The sequence below is a fragment of the Vanellus vanellus genome (genome assembly GCF_965231255.1).
Source record: "Vanellus vanellus genome assembly, chromosome: 22".
Classification (NCBI taxonomy): domain Eukaryota; kingdom Metazoa; phylum Chordata; class Aves; order Charadriiformes; family Charadriidae; genus Vanellus; species Vanellus vanellus.
This window is the reverse complement of record NC_138927.1, coordinates 8,257,878-8,271,015: the sequence shown is the minus strand read 5'-3', so window position 1 is coordinate 8,271,015 and position 13,138 is coordinate 8,257,878. Positions and strand designations below refer to the sequence as shown.

At 56.8% G+C, this 13,138-nt stretch overlaps 1 protein-coding gene across 1 annotated transcript in view; it reads left to right on the top strand.

The window, feature by feature from the left end:
- The window catches only part of EPHA10 (EPH receptor A10), a gene marked incomplete at both ends in the record, with an annotated part of 38,944 nt that extends 29,625 nt beyond the window's left edge, over positions 1-9,319 (top strand). The window contains 10 exons of the mRNA XM_082494328.1: positions 1,289-1,397; positions 1,628-1,683; positions 3,062-3,187; positions 4,759-4,944; positions 5,682-5,743; positions 5,864-6,067; positions 7,866-8,015; positions 8,202-8,395; positions 8,507-8,671; positions 9,205-9,319. Coding sequence (XP_082350454.1) covers positions 1,289-1,397; positions 1,628-1,683; positions 3,062-3,187; positions 4,759-4,944; positions 5,682-5,743; positions 5,864-6,067; positions 7,866-8,015; positions 8,202-8,395; positions 8,507-8,671; positions 9,205-9,319 — 1,367 coding nt within the window. The remainder of the gene's footprint in view (positions 1-1,288; positions 1,398-1,627; positions 1,684-3,061; positions 3,188-4,758; positions 4,945-5,681; positions 5,744-5,863; positions 6,068-7,865; positions 8,016-8,201; positions 8,396-8,506; positions 8,672-9,204) is intronic.
- Positions 9,320-13,138: the final 3,819 nt, after the last annotated feature.

The following is a 13,138-nucleotide window of genomic DNA, read 5'->3' as shown; positions in this document are numbered from 1 at the left end:
CGCTGCTGCTGCCCCAGATGCTCTTGGTTTCGTGGAGCAGCATCTGTTCCTCTGGTTCTGCTGCTCCATGTTTAAGAGCAGGTACTTTCCAGGGCGTGCTTTTAATTGCATTTTCCTGTTTGATTTTAACAAGGCTGCTGCTGCTGGCCTGCCAGTCCTGGAGGTGTCTGTCCTCACTCCTCTCAGTGCCGCAGCAGTGAGGGCAGCCAGTCTCTGGCCGCTCTCTCGTGTGGGGGCTGGGGACAGAGTCTGCTCTTCGACTGAGATTGCCCTAGAAATTGCTTAGCAGAGGCAGAGTGACCGCAGGGTTGTTCTGCCTTGGCGTGATGTTGGTGCTGGAACAGATCTCGCCAGGTCCCCTTTGTGTGGCCGCCACGCACGTGCTGGAAGGGAGCCGGCATCGGTCCCTGAGGGCACGATCCTGCCCGGCTCTGCGGAGCTGTGCAGCCTGCTGCGGGGACAGGGTGGCCGGCCGCGCGGGCTGCAGCAGGGGAGGCGATGCCGGCTGGGATCCAGCTGGCCTTGGGTGTGTGGCCCGGACAGGAGACGGCTGCTCACCCCTGCTGCTGTCCTGGCTCCCGAGGCGCTTGGCGTGTTCGCCACTTGGCCGAGTACGCTCAGCCAGCATCAGCGCTGTTTGCTTTTCACAGTCTCCATTCACAGCTATAGTCCAGAGGCATCTTATTTCACTGCCTAACAGAGAGCTTGGAGAGATGGTACGGCTTCAGCTGAATAACCCACCCTGGCTGGAAACGAGAGCCCCGAGATGGCTGGCTCAGTACGGCTCTCACAGATTGTGTTTAACAGGGCTTTAAATTGCATCCGTTTGCCACACAGAAGACGTTTTCAGAATGAATTGAAGCCAATAAAAATTTTATATAGAACGTAGCTTTCTAATGCCCCTGTTTGCAAAAGCAGGAAGGGAAGGGATTAATGTGATGAAGGAAAACTATTTGTAAGCTGTAAATGTTAATATGTCCCTCCGATAAGCAGGAACCTTTCCTCAGCGCTAACAGAACAGGCTCCTGGTGTGGCAGCGCTGGGGCTGCTCCATCTGTGCCCGTGGCGCTGCTCTGTGCGTTGCTCTGATTGCACCAGCTCGAGCTCTTAAAACAGAACCAGAATGTGAATTGTGAGGGTGGTGAAAAGTAGCCTGGAACTGTGGGTGAACCGTCCCACAGCCTTGCTGGAGGATGCAGGGCGGCACTGGGAGCAGTGGCCGGGGCTGCCCCATGCCATGGTCTCGCCCTGGGGCGCGTTGCTGACCCGCTCTGCTTCCCTCCTGCAGTGACGGTGGCCTCCAGCGAGCAGAACCCCATCCTCATCATCGCGGTGGTGGCCATCGCGGGGCTGATGGTGTTGGTGTCCATGGTGATCGGCGTGATGGTCTGGAGGAGGTGAGCAGAGCTGCGGCTGAGCCGGGGCACGGGCTGAGGAGGTGTGGGGCTGGGGCAGGGGCAGCCCCGCAGGAGGGGCTCTGGGGAGCGCGTGGGAGATGGGCTGAGCCGCCTGCTGCCGCCTCGTGCGTGGGGCCGCACTCCGTTCCTGAGCACTGCCGCTGGAGGCTTTTACAGCCAGCGAGAGGCCGCTGCCCAGGTAACGGTGTGCATCTTCATTCTCGTTGCAGACAGTGCGGGTACAGCAAAGCCAGCCAGGACGGGGACGAGGAGCTGTACTTCCATTGTAAGTGACGCCTGGCCACTGCGGCCGGTGCGACTGTGCGGGGATCCCCGTGTGTATTGCTCCCCATAAAGCAGCCCTGAGTCTTGCTTTTGAAGTGGTGTCATCCCGCGTTATCCCAGAGCAGGGGCTCTGCGCAGCGCAGCTCTCTGGGGAGGGAGAGCTCGGCAGCTTCATAAGCCGGCGTCCGTCCTTCCTGCGCACAGGTCACTGCCGTGCCGAAGGAAACGGGGGTGCTCTCAGCTTTCCACAGGGCATATGAATTATCCCGTCAGCTTTACACAAACGGCTGCGTGAGAATACAGCTCTGTTTTCTGGGGCTACTCTTGATTAGTGAGCAGTAATAATTTTACTGACAACAGTTGTCAAAGGAAATTCAGATGTCAGGATTGACAAGTTTATTTGATTCCTGGCATATGCCCGTGAAGCGCACACATGCTCTCCTGCTCCCTGAAGCATTTCGGAAGCAGCAGAGCCTGCGTGCTTCTCAGATGCAGCTTGGCCGTTTCACCCGCCTTTGAGGGGCCTGGCGCTGCTGAGCTGCCCGTGGGAGTTCGCCGAAGCTTTCCTGTGCAGGGCACGGGGAGCGCAGCAGCCGCCCGCTCTGGGGAAGGCGAATGGAGCCGAGGTGGAAGGGAATCCTCGCGTGGTGTCACCCCTTCCTGGAGCAGTCTGGCTCTGCTGTGCGCTGGTCCTGGGCGGGCCAAGCAGCTCATGCAAAGCATCCGTCGTCCTCCTTGCCGTGCTCAGGGAGAGGAGACGCGGCAGCACTCTAGTAGGGGCCCAGCGAGCGGCAGAGCTGATGTGCTTCGGCCGTTGTTTTGGCTGTTTGTTTTCAGGAGATGTGAATTAGGGTCTTGAGGAAGTCCCAGTGATCGGGTGGCTGTGTCCCCTCCGGAGCTTTGCAGCCTCGTTCCGCACGGCTCTTCTGGACGTGCTTGCCATGCAGCAGATGGTAGCTGCTTGTGGGAGGTGTTTTGCTGCCCATGCTGCTAATCGAGGGGACCTGGAACATGGCTGTTCACGATTATAATTATCTCTCCTGGAGGTCTTGGGAGTGGAGATGATTGGGATCCTCGAGGACTATCACGGGAGGCAGACAGGCTCAGTCCTGGGGGGAGCTGCACTGGAGTGAAGGAGCTGCTTCCCTTTGACCTGGAGTCGTGGCAGTGGAGCAGAGCAATTAGGTTCATTAAATCCCACAAGAAATTTCCTAGCGACCTTAAATCTGTCTTTTGCTTTGCTTATAAAAAGGTGGCACGTTAGTCCTGCCAGCAGACCTGAAGATGGATAACCTGTGAGAGTGCTCCCCGGGGCAGGCAGGCAGGAGCTCTTTGAGCCTTCCTCTCACGCTCTTTGTGCCTTTCCTGCTTCCCTGCAGTTAAAGTACCCACCAGGAGGACGTACATCGACCCTGACACTTGCGAAGACCCCATGCAGGCCGTGCACCTCTTTGCCAAAGAGCTGGATAACGCTAGCATTAAAATCGAGAGGATCATCGGGACAGGCAAGTTCCTTTGCGGCGGACAGCAGGCTGGTGGCTGTGCCGCGGGCTGGTGGCCGTGCCGCGGGCTGTGCTTGTGCCCAGCCGGAGCGCCCCCTTCTCGCCCCCGCGGGCAGGGCCACGGTGGTGCCCTGAGGTTGCTGCTGCGGTCCTGCCCGAGCCGCGGTGCCGTGGGCGTGTGCCGGCTCTCCCACCGCTGCCCGTGGGCTCTGCCCGCCTCGCCGGCATTTCCCAGGGCAGCTCCTCGCCCGCTGGCACTGTCAGCGCTGCGGACCTTTGCTCTTGCCTCGGGGGGGCACATCCTTGCAGCGGGGAGGTGGGAGCGGGGCTGGAGAGTATGTTGTTCGGGAGCTTGATTTTGCATTCCTGTTTGTTTTTCTGAGGCACTAAGTACAGCCAACCGAGGGAGGCGCGGACCAGAAAGCATCGGCAATTATCTGCATCTGGGCAGTCTGACAGCAGCATGAGAACTATTTATAAATATGTGAACTTAATGATTTATTGATTTTCATCAACTTCACTGCCTAAAACTTAAAAGCAAATTAAAATGCCCTCACTGGGCCCTAGAGCCTTAATCGCTAATGTGCGCCAGAACATGGGAAACACGATTATTCTTTGTCTTTTCTTTTCGTAAAGATAAATTCAGCTGCAGAAAAAGAAGGGGTGGAGGAAGGGAGGAGGGAAGGGCTTGCCCACCGGCTCAAAGGACAGTGTTGAAGGGAAGAGGACACTGAGGAGAAGAGGAGGTTATCTCTGTAGCTGCCGAGTCGAGCATCTGAGACTTAATCCCACATTCCTTTCGGAAGCAAATTGGTGTTTGAAAAATCAAGCAAAATTAGTCAGGAATACATTTAAATATAATGAATTTGGGAGTGCATTCGTCTTACTGCTGACCTAACAAGAACCTGGCTTTCAAATCATTAAAGCTTTTCATAGCTACACGTTTGTTGCTGTAAAGCCAATATTGGCCTCTTATGTTACGACTTTGGTAGCTCCTGTTGTGAAGCGCGTGGCTGTGCGGAGCAGGACGCTCTCCCTCAAAGGCTGCAGGAAGCCTCTGGCCATGCCGTGCTCCATGAGAAGCGGAGCCTGCGTGTGCCGAGCTGGAAGCAGAACGGGCCAGGCCCAGGGCGCGTGGACGGTGGCTGGGGGTTAATCTTCTTTTCATGAGAAAAAGTGCAATATGCACTTGAGCAGTATGGAGAGAATGGCTTAGAGGTGTAGGAAGAGGAAGAAGAAATTCCATTCAGTGTCACGTTTTAGTGTCACATGTGGATGCTAAATTTGTGCAAAGCGTTGTGTGTTCTGCAGAGGTGGGGGAAGATGGTGGAACAGACTCTGCGGGGAAACTTGCAGCCATGCAGGGCTCCGCGTGTTTCTGAGTTTATGCATTGGCAAATGCTCTGATTAACGATGGGAAAATCTTGCTTGTCTGCACAGCAAAGACACATCACTCATTCTATAGGAACGCACTCTATGGTCCCAAAGCAAAGAAAATATCCCCTAGAGGGAAGCTGCGAGGGACGTCCCGCCGTGGCCGCGGGTGCTGTTTAACTCATCTCTCTGCCGCGCAGGAGAGTTTGGAGAAATCTGCCGGGGATGCCTGAAGCTGCCCAGCAAGCGTGAGCTGCCGGTGGCCATCCAGACCCTGCGGGCAGGGTGCTCGGAGAAGCAGCAGCGCTCCTTCCTGGCGGAGGCGTGCACCATGGGCCAGTTCGATCACTCCAACGTCATCCGCCTGGAGGGGGTCATCACCAGAGGTAGGGGGGTCCGGCCTGTGTCCACGCGCGGTGGAGGGCGGCTCCTGTGCAGGCAGTGCGCTTCAGCTGTTGCTTTGGAGCCATGACCTGGTGCCGGAGGCGCAATACTGTTGCTCTCTGGAAATCAGGTGTTTTCTCATGTGTTAATTATTTTAGCATTCCGATGATTAATAAAATACTAACAGCTAGACTAATGAGCCCAAGTAGTAGGACTGGCTTAGCAGCAAAACTGCACTCTTAATAAAAGCAAATTGAAGTGAGGTTCTGTCAGTAAAACAGATGACTCTGACTGCTCCCGGCTCTCGTGGGAGTGTGTGTGCTGAACTAGTCTGCGGATGCTGTAGTTAAATGGATATTCATGTAAATCCAAAGAAACATGAGCACGCGTGCTGATTTTAACTAGCCTTTTTATTAGGTAAGGAAGTATTTCTGTCCTGAGTCTTGGGCTGAGCTGTTGATTTTGCTTTCACCGATTAGTGCTGTCCTCCCTTATGTTGTGGTTCAGTGTCCTGATTAAAGGAGCGTCTGATGTTGGGATCCGGTGGGTTCCCAGCAGGAAAGCCTCGGACCTGCTGCTCATTGCAAACTGTCCGAGATAAGTCCTCGTCTCCCTTAATAGCCAGGCAGTGCGGGCGGACCGCGCTGGAGGTTAGCGCCCGGATTTCTCACACCTGCGGTGTTAGAACTGCCCGAGCAACGGGCAGGACTCACGCAGTGCTTCTTGTCTGTCCGTGCAGGGAGCACCATGATGATAGTGATGGAGTACATGGGGAACGGCGTGCTGGACTCTTTTCTCAGGGTGAGTGCTGTGGGAGCCGGTGGTGACTGCGGGGCTCTGCCACGCGCTCGGGCTCTGCTGGCGGCGCCCCCTTGAATGGGCCGTTGGTCACCTTTGGCTTTTCCTCCTGTTTTTTTACAGAAACATGAGGGACAGTTCACGGCCACCCAGCTCGTTTGCATGCTGCAGGGGATTGCCTCTGGCATGAAGTACCTGGCAGAGATGGGTTACGTACATAAAAGCCTTGCTGCCCACAAAGTCCTCGTGAACAGCAGCCTGGCTTGCAAAATAACTGGTTTCAGGCGGCCACAAGAAGATAAGATGGAGACCATCTTCTCCACCATGGTGAGCTGCATGTTCAAATTCTGTTGTCAACATTCCCCAAAAGCAAAATGCTGACAGAACAGCTACAAAACCTCGGCAGAGGTGGGTCTCCCTGGCTGCAGTGCGCGGCCATGGCTCGGAGCGCTTGGATGGGGCCTGGCGTCACTGGAGAGGTTTGCAACCTGCTCTGAATGCTGAGCAGGGATCGACTCCAAAGCCAGCCAGCTTCCGCAGGTGGAGTTAGTAAGACACACAGCAATCTTACTCCAGAACTCGTATTTCTCCGAGCTGCCTTTCCTTCCTCATGTGTGAATGCGGGCTCTGCCTCTTAACAGCTTCTTTCTCAGCTAGAAATCAAATGCCTTTCGCCAGGGGACTGCGCCGCAGCCGTCCGGCACCGCTCTTCCTCTGGCCGCCGCGCTGCCGCGTGTCTGCGCAGACTGGCAGGGGGGCGGCGGGTGGCTGGAGGCAGCTCCGGCAGCCTCAGGGCTCCTTATGTCTGTTTTATCACTTGTAATGAAATTCATGGTTTTCAATTAAGAATTTAAGTCCTGCTTGATTCACACGCACGCCACGTCAGCTCTGCTAGCCAGCACGTCCCCTGAGTGCCTGCATGCGTGTGGAGAAGCGGCCTGGGAGCCCCTGGCTGTGAGCGGGGGCTGCCCCCGCACCCCGTGGGCCCCCGAGGCCCCGCAGCCCCTCGCTGGAGCCGGCTCTCCCTCCCCGCTTCCTTCACTTCAGGGCGCATCAATGCGTCTTTGACTGCAGAGCATTAAGACGTATTTCATTTGGTACGCTGCAGCCGCCCCGTATCAGCTGAGGCTGTTAGCGCATCACATTAACCGGGCATTAATATCTTAAAAAGCGTTGACTCCTCGATGAAACGAGCGGGTATTGTTTGCAGGGAGCAGTGCCAAGGCAGCTGCAGCTGACGTGTGCTGCCCGTGGGGACCCGGTGCCTGTGCCCCGGTGCAGGGAACGGCCGTCCCAGGGGGAAGAGGCAGTGTTCAGGGTTTGGCCCACGCTCTGCCGCGAGCCGCAGTCATGTGCCAGCTCTGAGCGGGCGGGTGGCAGAAGGAGCCTTGGGAAACTTTCAGCCAGTATCATGCTGTAGGGAGGCACGCTCGGTGGGCGCTGTAGGGAGAGCACCACCGTCCTGAAGAGTCCCCAGCAAAGCATGACCTCGCTGGACGTGACAAGCGTCGCCTGCGGAGCTGTGGCTCAGCTGTGGCTGTCGCGCTGCAAAGCTCTCGAGCAGAGTCGCCCTGGCGCTGGCGTGCCACCGGGCACGGAGCAGCCCGCTGAGCGAGGGGGATGGAGAGCCCCGGCAGGAGCCCTGGCTTCTCCCACCCTGGTGCAGCAGGGCTGTGACTTTGGGGTCAAGGTCTCCCCGCTGTTAATTGCAATTAGCTGCAGTGCCTGTCACCCGCTTCCCCCAGTGCATCCAGAGGGCTCTGCAGGTGCCGAGATGGGGATTGCGAACTCCAGGAGAGCAAGCCGGGGTGGAGGGACTGTGTGTTTGCGCAGCTCTGAAATGGCTTTCATTAAATATTAATGTAAAAAATGCCATCAGCTCTTCCCAGAGATGTTCTCTTCTCCCATTAATATTTCAGGACTCACACTCATGTAGCATACGGTTGCATGACCATTTTAAAACAAATTGAGGCAAAAGTTTTCTCATAGTACTAAACCTGCACGTGGCACACAGGCTTGCTTGGTGTCCACCCTGCGATGCCAGGCAGGACATGACAAACGGCCACCCGGGAATCACGTGCAACGGCTGTGCGAGCACGTCTCTTCTCCCTTTCTGTCCATCCAGCGTGGGAAGAGCCTGGTGCTGTGGTCGGCCCCCGAAGCCATCCAGTACCACCACTTCAGTCCGGCCAGTGACGTGTGGAGCTTCGGCATCGTCATGTGGGAAGTCATGTCCTATGGCGAGAGGCCCTACTGGGACATGTCCAACCAGGACGTGAGTAACTGGTAGATGACGATGTTGCTGTTGCTAATGGTGTGCAGGTGGCTCTGTGGTGCGCAGAGGGGCTGCTGCTGCTCCCCCGCCCCGGCGGGGTGTGAGGAGGGCGGCTTGTCCCGGGGGTTGCCTGCGATCTGCATCGCAGCGCCTGACCCTGTCCCCTCACCTCCTCTGCTGCTGCAGGTGATGAAGGCTGTGGAGGACGGGTTCCGCCTGCCTGCCCCGGTGAACTGCCAGCCGCCCCTCCACCAGCTCATGCTCGACTGCTGGCAGAAGGACCGCAGCCAGAGACCCAAGTTCTCGCACATCCACAACATCCTGAGCAAGATGGTGCAGAGCCAGGAGCCCCCGAAGTGCCCCAGCTCCACATGCACCAGGTGACCCCGCTCTTGCTTTGCTGCCTGTTGTTCTGCTTTCCCTGCCGGTTCCTGCCTCAGGTGTGCCATGCCATGCCCTGCTCCCTCCTCACCGCCCCGTTTTGTTGGCAGGTCCCACAGCACGTCCATCCCCCTCACCGAGCGTACCTTCTCAGCCTTTCCATCTTTCAGCTCCGTAGGCGAGTGGCTGGATGCAATAGAAATGGGCAGGTACAAAGACAACTTCACCGCTGCAGGCTACTGCTACCTGGAGTCAGTGGCCAGGATGACAGCCCAGTAAGTGAACTGATTTTCCGGCTATAACCCCGTGTCGCTGGGTGCAGCGCGAGTGAGCTCTGCTTGGCAGTTAGTCAGGTGTCACTAAACAGGGGCACAGATCTTCCAAGACGTGTCTGTAAGAGCTTGCTGGCGTAGGTTGGGCTGTGTGGGTTGTGCATCTCAGTTGCTGATTTTTGAAGATGAGATTTAAACCTGGAGTTTGTGACTTTAACCTCTTGTTTCTGACAAGGGTAGCGTTGCCTGTCCCTTCCAGAAAGCAGAGTCCAGTCTAACGCAATTTACTGCTCACCCGGTACGCAGGCAGCACAGGGCGGCCGCCACCTCACACCGGGCGGGTGCCACCCCTGGGTTCCCGGTCAGGGGCCGTGTTGCTTTGGCTGGGACGACAGACTGGGCATTTCTTACTCTGGCAGGTCCCCAGGAGGCTGATAGTCTGAAGCCTGCGCTGCCCTGGCCTGGGAGCCGTTGGTGTCGGGGCACGGTACGGTCAGGGCCGGGTTTTCGTGGCTGACGTGGGGCTCGTTTTGCAGAGATGTCCTCAGCCTGGGGATCACGCTGGCGGAGCACCAGAAGACCATCCTGAGCGGGATCCAGACTCTCCGGGCCCAGGTGATCCAAATGCATGGCCGAGGGGTGCAGGTGTGACGCAGCCCCCCGCAGAGGTGCGGAGCACTGACCTGGTGCCCCGGGGAGGAGGCAGCCAGCCGGCCCCAAACCGGACCAAACCTCTGAAACTCCGCGGTGTCGGGTGGGATGTAGGAATCGCTGGGCTGCTGCCAAACAGGTCGTTCTATGTGGCAAGTGAGCAAGGCGTCCCGTCCCCTGTGCCGGAGAAGCCAAGGATTCCCGGGACGTGTGCGGTGTGCCTGGGTGGATGTGGCTCTCCCTAGCGCTGTTTTGTAAGACGAGTCAAACTGTAATGATGCCGTTTCATATGGTAATTAGGTTAACAGGGTGGATGGACATTTGTGCACTGTCTTAATCCAGAGCTGACAGCATTTTCGTATCTAGCATCCTACTGGTGAAATCCATGGGTATTTTTATACAAGGTGACACGTTCTAGCAACCCCACAAGGAGCTTTTATTGCTTTTATTTTTAGAGACCAGAGCACAGCTCACACCCAGCGCCCAACTTCTGGAAGGTGACTTTCCCCATCTGCTCTGCTGAAAGGAAGCTCTTTCCCAGCCAGGTCCCTTCCGTTCCAAGAGTCACCTCACTGAGTCTTGACGCCACAGTTAGTGGAGAATATTTGGTTTTGTTCACCAAAGTGCAGACCAAACGGTGCTGAATGTTTCTAAGGCTCTCTTGACAAGACAATTTCAGAGGAAGAAATGAAAAGCTTTGATGAAGAGACCCATAGCCAAGAGAGGGCAAGCAGTGGAGCCCTTGGGCTGCCCTGCTGATGCTCTCAGCCTTCACTGCCTTTTGTGCAGGTCCCGGTCCCTCATTTTACTGCTGGAGCTCAGAAGCCGGGTGGGAACTTATGGACCAGAGCAAGAGCAGGCAGCTCTCTGCTGCCCACAAACACACTGAGCCCGCAGGCAGAGACCTGCCACCCGTGCAGACTGATGCTAAAGCATCTGCTGCTGCTTCTGCCTCTCTTCCGTCTCCTGCCTTGCGGTTTTGCGGGCAGTGTCCCACATCTTGCCTTTGCCGGCTGCCCGGGCAGCTGTGATGGGCTCGGCCGCTGTCCCTAGGCTGCGGAGCGAAGCAGGCAGAGCATCACTGGGCTGACGCCAGACCCCGGGGACTCCCTGCTCTCAGCTGAGCTGGAGCATCCCGCTCGGAGGTGTCCGCTCTCCCTCCCAGCAGTAGACAGACGAGCGCTCTTCCCTCCCGAGCTCTGGAAACTTTGGCAGAGGAAAAGGTTTTTTGAACAGCACTTATTCAACCCACAGTGGCAGAAAGAAACCTCCCAATTCAGCTAGAAATGGGATGAAAATCTGGGAATTGGTTTGGAGTCAGAGACAGCGAGCATGGCTGTGCTTTGGGTGGATGCTTCCCATGTCCGCTCTGGCAGTGTGCCTCTGGCTGCTGGAGGGGCCACCTCAGCTGCAGTGAGTGCCCTTCCCCTCCTCCTCCGTCTGCCCCGTGCCCGGTGGGGGGCAGGGAGGGGAAAGCCAGTGTCCTGCCTGGAGCGTCCTGCTTGGCCAGGCCAGGGTGTCAGTTCTCCACCGCAGGTTAATGGCTGGGCAGAGGTCCATGCCCATGGGCTGCAGTGCCAGCACGCCCCGCGGCAGCCGCAGCCTCTGCAGTGGGGCGCACCGTGGGTCTGGGTGTGCCAGTGGCTGCAGGGGCTGTGCCGGAGGGACCGCGCACCCTAGCCAGACGCTGGGGCTTGGGCAGGACCGGCATTGCGTCCGTGGGATCCCCGAGATCCTGCCCTGCAATCCAGGCAAACCAGGGCACATCAGCACTTTATTTCGTTGCAGGCAGTCGCGCAGCACTGCCTGCCTTGCACGCCGGCAGTGCCCACTCATGCAGGCCTGGCCCCTGACGGAAGACATAAATAGCATCTGCTTAATAATACAAGTTTCCTTGAAGTTAGTTAATTAAATGGGTCTTTGCAGCCTTGTACAGAGTTTTGTAGGCCTTTTATTATCATCTGTAAGTATTGCAAGTGAATTATTAATGATGAAAGGCAGAGATTTACAAAGGGGATGAATGCTGTGGGGATCCAGCTTCTGCTTAGCGCAGCCTCCGTCACGGTGGTTTCCTTCTCGCCGGCCCTCGGGGTCTCCTGGCTTGGCTGTGTGGCCGGGCTGGCTCCAGGGGTGCTCAAGATTGACAAGATTTCATGTTTTTCAAATATTTTTAGCTTGATTGCATCAGGGATCAGAACTCTCTGCCTGAGCGTCACTGACCTGTCTCAGGAAGGTGCTGGCTGATGTTGGATTATCAGTTTTCCGCCTTGTGCCAGCGCTCCCAGGCAGTGCCGTGGTGAGCACCATGTGCTCCCAGCGGCTCTCGGCTCCCGCAGCGCTGGCAGTGCAGGCCAGCAGAAGAGCACCGTCCCCCACACAGGTTTTGAGCTCCCGGTAGCGAATGCGTAGAGGGGTGGGAGCCGGCACAGATGAGGCTGTGCAGAGCCCGAGCCAGGAACCCATGTGCCCGGCGGGGCCGGGAGCTGCCGATGGTCCGTGGGTGCGTGCCCGGCAGCGGGTGAGTGCTGGGCATGCACTGGGGAGTTTGCTGCTCTCCGGGGTAAACAAGCTCTCTCTTTCCTGCCACCTCTGCAGTTTAAGCAACATTCCCCAATGTCACTTGGTTAGTTTTTTAGTGGAAATAATTTGTCTTTAAGTTTGGCCCGTGTCCAGTCAGGTTGGTGACTCGCCACCCTGCTGTTTCACACCCAGAGGAGTAATAATGGTGAACTGAAACCTTCATTTGGTAGAAATGCCAGATCCCAAGGATCAAGTGCAATTTGTATGCTCTTTATGTTTACATTTTATCTATAGAAAAAGTGTACTATAGTTCTCTAGGCAGAGTTGAACCAGCTTGATTCCGGATCCTCTCCCCCTCTCCCTGCTCCTGTCCTGCCCGCCGGGGTCTCCAGCAGCCTCCTGTGCCGGGGTGCCGGGAGCGGTGCTGGGAGGTCGCTGCTCCTGGGGCTCGCTGCAGGTTGGTGCAGCTGCTTTCAGAGAGGTCTGGGGAAATCCAGGGCTTGGTGACAAGGTGACAGAGTGCTTCAGAGTCTGGGAAACAGACCTGGCTGTGAGCAGGCAGCGTCATGTTCCTCTTGAACCCCCCAGAACGGACCCCGTCTCCAAAGTTAGGGATGCGAGGCAGGGGGCGGCTCTGGGTGCTCCTGCTGCTCTCGGAACTGCTGGGATCTGCTTCTTTGTCCCTCTGAACATTGCCCAGCTGGAGAGGGAGAAACCTCAGCGCAGCGGCTCTGTGGTCGTGGCAGCTCCTCCTGTGCTGCAGGGCGCAGTGGCTCGTGGGGCGCCGTGGGTCCTTGGGGAGCTGCCGTGGCCCTGCGGGCAGGGGTCCCTGCCCTCCTCCGCAGCACAGGGCTGGCAGCCCCGCAGCCTCCTGTGCCACTTGTGTCTGTCATCCTAGCGTCATCCTGGGATGCTCACTCTGTGCTAGAGCTCTCCAAGCAAACATGAGGCCGTCTTTCAATCATCTCTTAACTGTTTCCCCCACTGAATTGGGCTCCCGTACTACATTCTGTAGGACAATCAGAATTGAAGGCGTAATTTCTTTGTTTGTGTCTCTATCTGTTCCCAAAAGAAATTCAGTGTTTAATTACTTTTCTGACTTACTCTGGTGGGGGACTCGGGTGTGGTGTTTGAGAAAGCCGTTTCTTTTGGACAGTATGGTTCTGTGGATGGGACCGTGCTTGAACTCAGCGGAAACAAGAGGCGTTTGCTTTCCTCATCTCTCTCTCACAAAAGAGAAGAAAAAGCACACAATGGAAGTATGCTTTCTAGCATTGCAACTATAAACACTTTTAATTG